General features: G+C 45.5%; 1 protein-coding gene across 2 annotated transcripts in view; it reads left to right on the top strand.

The window, feature by feature from the left end:
• LOC107263166 (disintegrin and metalloproteinase domain-containing protein 10) overlaps positions 1–8,782 on the top strand; it is a 76,958-nt gene that overhangs the window by 46,156 nt on the left and 22,020 nt on the right. For both annotated transcript variants that reach the window (XM_025080488.1, XM_015730090.2), the window contains exons 5-7: positions 5,118–5,361; positions 5,488–5,646; positions 5,981–6,165. In XM_025080488.1, coding sequence (XP_024936256.1) covers positions 5,118–5,361; positions 5,488–5,646; positions 5,981–6,165 — 588 coding nt within the window. The remainder of the gene's footprint in view (positions 1–5,117; positions 5,362–5,487; positions 5,647–5,980; positions 6,166–8,782) is intronic.

Here is an 8,782-nt window from a genome sequence, read left to right as displayed (position 1 = left end):
CCTCTTCCCCGCTCTCTCTCTCTATCGCGCTCTCCAATTCTCTCCTCTTACCGCCTCCTTCGTCCCGCCCTTCGATCCTTGACCAAGGTTCCAGTTACCTACCGTTCGAAGATACCCACAAAACGAAGGATCTTAAGTTCAAAGTCCATGTTAGGGACTCGGTACGTGCACTGGCTTCATCCAATAGCTACGTGCCTTCAGTTAATTGCATAATGTCTCAACTTAATAACGAGTTAGCCATGGAGCAACCCGCCGCAGACTTCTCTTCCTTCTTATTCGCTTCGTTGTATCCCAGACCAGCTAGGACCTCAGTGATCTTCTCGTGTGTGTATAATATATATATATATATATATATAGACCTCTTCGAGACCTAGTCCATTTCCCATACGAGAAAGTTAGCAGACACCGACCGTCCGCACTCCTCCTCGAGTTTCGGTAGAACTGCAACTAGCTGCAGCTGTTACGTGACTCGCGTCTCGCGAATCATCCTCATCCTACAGCCCCGTCACGGAAAGCACTGCCAACTCGACTTCACTTGGCTCTTCCACCCATTCGTCCTTTGGTCGAGGTACAGACAAGCCAGGATTCGTGGTCTTCCATAGCAGACATTTTCTTTGGTTAGACCAGGGCCTGTCTGGGGTCCCCACTGGGCCAGTCCAAGACGTCAATAAAAGCTGGAACCGCGACAGGGGGAAATCGAAAAAGAATTTATTGCCAAAATTAGAAGCTATTTCAGAGCTAATTAAGTGTCCTAATTGAAATTTTAGAGCTCCACTCCTTCTAGTCAGAACCTGCTAGCTGAACAAAAGTTGTAACCGCCACAACATAAACAAGAAAAAACTAAAACAAAGTATATAATTTAAGAGGGGTGGGCTCTGAATTTGACTGCCGTGTATCTTGGGAGCTCTTTAATCCCAAAATAGATTCCAAGCGTTGAAACACCTTAATTTCCACGTGGGAAGGTACTTCTCTCTTGTGGCCAGAGCGGGATAGGCCTGGTTTTTGGGTAAGGGGATGAGTTCCAAGTCTGGCAGTTGCATATTTTTGAAGCACTTAATTAGCTCTTAAATAGTTCCTAATTTTGAAATAGACCTTATTTTGATTTTCCACTGTGGCAGTTTCAGCTTTACTGACGTCAGTCCAACACTAGCCCAGAACCACCTCGTAATGGACTTTCCACTGGGCTCGTACCTAAAAGACCCTTATGGTAGCGTCCCTTCACTGTACTCTTTCTCCCTTTGACTTTTCTCCTGCTTCTAATCCGTAATAAAGCAACCGCCTGACCTCAGCAGCTTTTCCTCCCGTATTGTCACTCAACGTGCGTGTAGCTCAGTCGCCCGAAAAGTATTGGCTTGTCCGACAGTCCTCGCGTCTTCCTCAAGCGTCCCGTCAGTGCGCCAGTGTCTGCTTTTATTCCAGTAGTTATAACGTACCTGGTATAGCCCTCCATTCTCGCGCCTCCGGTCATTTATACCCAGGAAATTTTCCACGGCAAGGTTTTACCGAGCTACTAAATACTCATAAGGCTTCGCCGAGTTGGACCTGTGGCAGCCAAGGCCACGGAGCCATGCAGCGTATAATTGGAACGTAAAATTTCATTACCGGGAACCCCGCCGAGAATTCATTTCACTTGCCGCACATTGCGCGCAGATTGTTTCCGATAAAAAGGCAGGATGAACGCCTTCCCCTCTTCCCCTTCCCTCTTCTCTTTGTTTTGACGAACCTGCACGTGCGCGTGGGCCAGTACACACGATATGCATTCCTTCGGGTCTGGTCTTCCTGACGCTCCATGCCACACGATGCTAACAGACCCAAGCGTCGCTTTCAACCCTTCGATTGGCATTAGGAAGGAAAGTCCAGAATGATGCCGCACGGGTGTCGCTTCGTTCTAATATCGTTAGCGTGCATGCGGTATGGCAAGGTGAGTCCATAAGAAAAGGGAAAGAAGCCAGGAGGAAGCCAGAACGTGCAGTCTGGTTTACGAGGAGCCACAACTCGAGGGCGCCAGGGCCGTTTTCCCACGTGAGTTAGACGTTGCAGATTTCATGGAGTTTATATTGCGTTACACTGTGCGAGTCCTGGACTTCTTCCGCCATTCGTATCCTTCAGTTTATGGTCCTGTATTCCGTTCGGCTTTGTTTTATAGAAAATATCCCGTCAGGCCTCTGGCTCTGTATACTGTATACATGTATATTATAACTCTATTTTTTGGGTCTTTCTTATTGCAATATATATACGTTCCATGATTTATGCACTCGTAAAACTCAGATCCATGAGTTTTGCTATCAGACTCTATGTTCCGCGTATACGAATCCACACTGTATAGGTATACCACTAGAATATTCCAATCTCTCACCAAGAAGTCTTTCGGTTCCTGTCTCGATCTCTTATCAAGACTCGCGAACAACTTTCCGAACTTTCAGCCTGTCTCAAGTTCCCTGGCGTATGATATGGACCAGCAGATCGGAGCATCTCGAGTACTCTCATTAAGCATATTTGCCGGTGTCTTCTCTCATTTGCTTCATCTGCGGATGGATGCTGTCTCGGTCCATTTTTTTTTTAATTAATTAGAAGACGAGATAGAGCTTCTCCGGACCGTGGTTATCGGTACTGAGAAGAATGAACGGAAGTTGGATGTTTTTATCGAAAGTGACAATAATTATTGAGTATGATCTCCTTTACCGTTAAATCTCAAGACGTTCCGAAAGCTCTCGTATAAGATGAAAAGAGGCAGGATCCCTTTCATAGGTACAATGCCACTCTCGTAACAATAACTATACAATCTAATTGGATGCTGCGAAGTCCCTAGCCGGAAGTTAGTTGCACAGTCGATGGTAATCTCGGGTAGTTTTAAGAGAGTCGAGTATCCCGCTCTATTCCATCCTTTTCCCGACGTCGTCTTCGACGGAAACTTTTCCCCGGGCTTGATAACAAAAGCCACTGGCACGAGGATATAGGGGTTGGACAGGAAGCCTGGAGGACGAAGATGGGCGTGGACCAGGAAATATCCACGAATCCCAAACTAAACTTTCTCGCTCTCATATTGACTCCGGATTTAAAGTCCCGGCGCTTATTAGCGGGGGAATCCCCCCATCGGCGCGTCTTTTTCAGGGTGCCCGCTCCACCCGCTCCACCCGCTCCACCCGGTTATGAGATCGAAGCTTCGCTAAAGGGATAAGATTTTCCACTAGCTTTCCCGGTCGGCCACTGGAAACTTACTTTTCCTCGTATAATCCTTAGCCGGAGCCTGCTATCGCGGATGCTCGTTCAACTTGGACAGGATTCCTCTTATCCGTTGCATGGCTATGAGAACTCCAATAGACCCGGCAGGAATCGTTATTTCAAATTAAACGGAAATTTACTGCCATCCCCTATGGCGGGGTATATCTGCTGTACCAATTTCAACGTTTTACGTACCACTCGTATCCGGCCGAGTGGTCAGTCTTCTTTACGAGAGGTTATCTCGGCAATACGTGCGCGGCTAATTAGAATTTCAAGTGGACTTTATGAGGGGATGTAAGGGACTCTTTTTTTTTTTCATATCTCGTCGACTTTTAATCTAACTATACAGATACTCGTGTAAGCGGACGGTGGATAAAGTTTACACGGTGCAAAGGGAGTCCGGTAACGATAAGCTTTATGAAAGGGAATAAAAATATTATATAGAAATGTCCCTGAGTAAAATCGAAGAGAAACACGAGGATGCTGAGAGTAATTGATAAATCTTATAAAGATTGACGTATATAGCCTTCAACAAAAAATACCTTTCAGCTTCGTTAAGTAACTATGCCCTACTCGAATTTGTCCTCTTGTACTAATCTTTTTTTTTTTTTCAACATTCTTTTACTCCCCACTCATTCTTCCTTGGGATTTTTCTTTCAGCAATTTCTCTTTTGCCTGCCCCTTTTTTTTTACTTCTACGGCAAATCGATTCACCAACGTCGCTTCTGGGGGTGTATGTAACTACGTTCGCGCATTTTCTTCCCATTGGCTGGTTTCCATTTACAGTTGTCGCACACGCCCAGCGAGAAAATTAATCGACAATCCCGAATGGTACTACAGTATCTGCTTGTACGATCGCTCGACCATTCTTCGTGTCGCGTATGTATTAGTCATACGAGTTAACACATATGCCTGAAACGTTATATTCACGTCACGAGGACAGTTCGACTGACGTGTCACTCGTGGTGCATGTTCCGCGAAAATAAATATTCTCAATAGGTTTACGTGTACTGTACAATTTAGATTTTTGATATGGATTATTATAGATATTTTTTTTTTTTCATTTACCCGATAGTACGTGGTAATTAGGAAACAAATTTTTTTCGCAATTTCACTTTTTGTCCTCTGACCAGATTTACTTACCTTCCGAAAATCGTCCATCCTCTTCGGTTATCCACTTCGACATTCTTCGTCAGCCACGTAACTGCACGTTTAAGGAATTTTCGTACCGAGTAAGTTAGCCGAGCTTAACGTTGAATTTGCGTGAAGGTCCGAAGCGGATTCAGAAAATGTATATTTTTTTTTTCTTTTACCTCAAGTCAAATATTTGTATCTGAGGGTAAAATATCGAAATATAAAAAAATATTTTCAAAAAGTTACGTTACCAATCGTTATACGTTTATCCGCGAATAGGAACATTTTACCGAAGCCGTTCGATCCTTCTGCTGGATATTCCCCAGCGACGTAATTACGGTTGGTATCCGTGACGTGATCTTTCCCCGTGGGATTTCTCCGGTAAGAAATCCAGAATGCCCATCCCGTTCTATACCCACTGGACAGACAGAGAATCCCTGCCAATTTCGTAAAGTAGAGGTGTACCGCATCCAGCACGTTCTATGCTACTATCCCTGGTGCCTATAGATACCACGAACAGGATTGAAATGGAGGAACCGAGTATCCGTTTGCCAGGGTTCCGTCACGCCTTTCGACGTAATTAGGGTGGAACTGTGACGTGATCACCCTTGGCAAACCCATGTTACTTTCCTTCCCGAGCGAACATAACCTCGTAAGAGCCCGGACTCTCGCGTCTCCCAAGTCCTACGTCCGAAGACTATTTCGTATATTTGTTTCTGGTGGGCAATACGATTTGACGATTTGCTTTTTCATTTTTTCAGGGGACGAAATGGCCGTGGTCCAGGGTGTCGTTACCGAGGATGGCCTATTCGACGGGACTGTGGTGACTGGACTGGAGGAATATTACATCGAGCCTACCAGCAGGTATCTCATGGGGGATGAAGACACTTCACCCCCGTATCATACCATAGTTTACACGGCGTCTGACGTCACTTCACCGCCACAACCCCTCCGATGCGCCAGTCACGATTTACATCAAAGCACCCTTAACCACGGGTCCGATAGGTAAAAGAAATAATAAATTTGACAATGTTTATAGCTACATGGAATTTGATTAATTATTTAAAAAATCATTGAATCAGCTATTTTTTTTCGCGTGTTAAAATTTTTTATTTCTCTCTATTTCTTCAGATCCTCGTTCTACGTCAACGACAGCTCACAACCCTTATACGAGCACCTGATAGATAACGAAGTTCATATGCACGGCGGCCTGTACTCGAAGAAAATAAACGTAAATGTCACGACTACAGCAAAACCTGATAAGAACTTTGATCTGGAGTACCTAGACAGGTAATTACGATGAAAAAATAAATATCAACGAAAGTCCTTGTAATATCGATCCTTGGCTGCTCGAGATATCCTGTTATAGTTGATATCATTAGTGACTATCAGTACTGCTCCTGGAAGTTGGTACAGAGCTTATACGGTGATAAGGACAAGAGAGGATCCACGTAGACTTCACCTTTGCACGCTCATCCCTTAAGCCCCTTATCCATATCCCTTAGATTCAATTTCATTGGAGTGTCTGTAAGTTCATAGAGATCTTGCAAATTATCGGCGTGGAATGTTAAAGTCTGAAATTGCACATTGGAATCTAATGCACTGTACCGCTTTGGAATTTTAGAATTTATCGTGAACGTTTCGCAAGGCATCTTCACAAACGGGCGACCGTCGATCCACGTAAGACTACATGTATGCTGTACCTGCAGGCTGATCATCAATTCTTCGCGCGTTACGGCACGGAGGAGGCGTGTATAGAAGTTATGACGAGACACGTGCAGCGAGTCAATTCCATTTACAAGCACACAGGTAGGAGTCTTCTTCGTACTCTTTCAAATACTTAATATACAATTTTTGGTATATACTTGTATGCTTCAAAATATCTAATGTTCAATCGGATTCAATTTTTGGGTATTTCGCGTAACAAACCTTCGTGTAATTATAGTTAAATTTATCTGGCTGCTGGCTGCTCCATTCGTCCCTGGTCTTCTGTCTTTGCCAAGAGAGCCAGACTCATCGGGTCGAGTTCCTGGAGTATCAGGATAAATAATTACGTCCTTACGCGCGTCGCATCCTTTACCACCCATTAGAGACACTCTCGACGCTCCCGCGCTCTCGGTTGGTTCAAATTTACAAAGCTCTCGTATTACGTGGTTCCTGGGATACAGTAAGTGCGGATCGCGCGAGAGAGCAGCTTTAAATCCTCGTGCTCGGAAACGTGCGTAATCGCGGTTAGCAACTTCGAAACGCCTTGAGGTTAATACGAGCGTGTATTTGGAACGGCTTTAAATAGTAAAGTGGGTATAGTGTAGACTGGTTACACGGAAATGGAATTATTTTCCAGCGAATAGCTCGTAGGACGTATAGAAATATACGACGTTTGAAAAAAAAAAAAAAAAAAAAAAAAAAATGGTCGACGTGTTAAAAATCTTGACGATTGCGCTCTCGTATTCAAAATCGACTTATCGCTGGTGCTGCCCTCGTTCATCGAATTTTAAAAAAAAAAAAAAAAAAAAAAAAGAAATGGTCGACGTGTTAAAAATCTTGACGATTGCGCTCTCGTATTCAAAATCGACTTATCGCTGGTGCTGCCCTCGTTCATCGAATTTGCTTGGGGCAAATTTGATTACGGTGCAATTACGGCAACCCCCGGTAATTCCAGCGCTCGTTAATTGCCGTGAAAAGATGAAAAAAGAGTGGGAGGGCGAGTGAGGGAGGGAGGGGAGTAACGAGTAAAGCAGGGAAGTGGTAGAAACAAGAGAGAAAATGCTGAACGAAGAAAGTATCGAAAAGCGGAAGCAATAGGAACAGGATCCCCGCGCAGCCTGATTTCCGTCTGGAAATGCCTATTGGCTCTGTGAATCAGCTGAAAAAGTAGCTCGAACGGATGTAGTGGATGCTGCCAGTTCAGGTTGACGGGCTACAGGGTCGGGAGTCCTGAAGCTTTCAGACGGAAATGGAGACCGGGATGGCTAATGATATTTGCACTTCTCGCCGTCTCTCAGGCTGGCGCTTCCACTGGCATTCCTAGTTCCACTTTTACTCCTGCCCTCGCTCTGATTTCCAGCCCAGTCCGCCACTCTTTAGCCCTTTTCCTCCTTTCTTTCTTTCCTCCTTCCGCCATCACCCTGCACTTTCACATCGTTTCGCACTCGTGCAAATTGACTCCGGCGGACGTATAAGTCCTTTGAAAATAGTCGGACGGCGAGGGTGCTGTCGAGCTCTTGACGGGACGGGTGGGTAATACAGGGTGAAGCACCGGGGGTAGCTCGGTTGGTTGGACTGCGAACCGGAGGAGGGATAATAGAGGCTTTCGAAGACTCGAAAGGGCTGGATGAGGGATTGCTGGTGGTTTGGGTACTTCGGTCTAGCGGGCACCCAAGCTAAATCGGATCCGGAGCCGACTTGCCGAAGACTCTGGAGAAACTTTTAATTAGTCGTCCGTTCCTATCCGGTCGTTCTCCCTGGACCTGGACGGGAACGTCCCTCTCGTGCCACGTTCGGAATCCCTTTTTCAGGACGTCCTGGACTTTTTTTTCTTTTTTCTTTTTCTTAACGTATTTCTTATTTCATCATAGATATCAACCTCCTGGCATTTACTTTTACTGAAAAACTTTGCTCGAACGACTCGTGACGCTTTTTACACCATTTTCTATATACAACGGTGAAATCGTGGAAGTCACATTTATACAGTATTTTTTTTTTTTTCAAACGTCTTGGACCCCTTCGTCTTTCCAACGCCCCGAAGTTCTTAATCACGCTTCCCTTCATACCATCTAGTTTCACGTGATTTTTATTTATGACATTTCCAAAGATCGTAATTTACAGGGCGAAACGGTGCCCGTATAGCTTAGTACCTCAGTTGGGGGGGAGGCACGTGCATGGATATATCTAGATAGGTACCGCGTGGGCTGCAAAAGTGACGACGGCTGGAAAATCAGACGAGCAATTACCAGGGAAGTTTTCCCTGGGGGAAAACATGTTTGCGATCAACCGACGGGTACCTCGTGCTAACTAGTTTATCCCTCACCCCATGATGCCGTTCATTTTCCCGACCTCATCCTACCAGAGCTTTATCCCTCAGGTCGCGACCCCTTCACCGACCCCCGGAGGGGGTGCTCTCTCTCTCTCTCTCTCTCGCTGTGGCGACTATACCCTTCGGCTTCTAGAGAGTCAACCACGACAGTAACGTCTACGCGGACTATTTAGAAGTTTGGACGTCTCAATTTTTCTACAGGCCGATAATACCGCGATGATTAAGTACTTTATTCCTCGCTATTACCTGCTACTCGTGGAAAGTTCAGAAGTACCCTTTACTACGGTTAATTTCGATTTCTTACTCCGCAGTCGAAAAGCGACGGGAGTGGGTTGCCGGGGATCCGGGGGTGGCGGCGGCGGAGGGGGGGGGGGGAAAAAAAATGGGGGG

This window comes from Cephus cinctus, unplaced genomic scaffold, assembly GCF_000341935.2.
Source record: "Cephus cinctus unplaced genomic scaffold, Ccin1 Ccin1_scaffold0132, whole genome shotgun sequence".
NCBI lineage: Eukaryota > Metazoa > Arthropoda > Insecta > Hymenoptera > Cephidae > Cephus > Cephus cinctus.
Note: the sequence above shows the minus strand (reverse complement) of the source record. Positions and strands in the feature narration are given on the sequence as shown.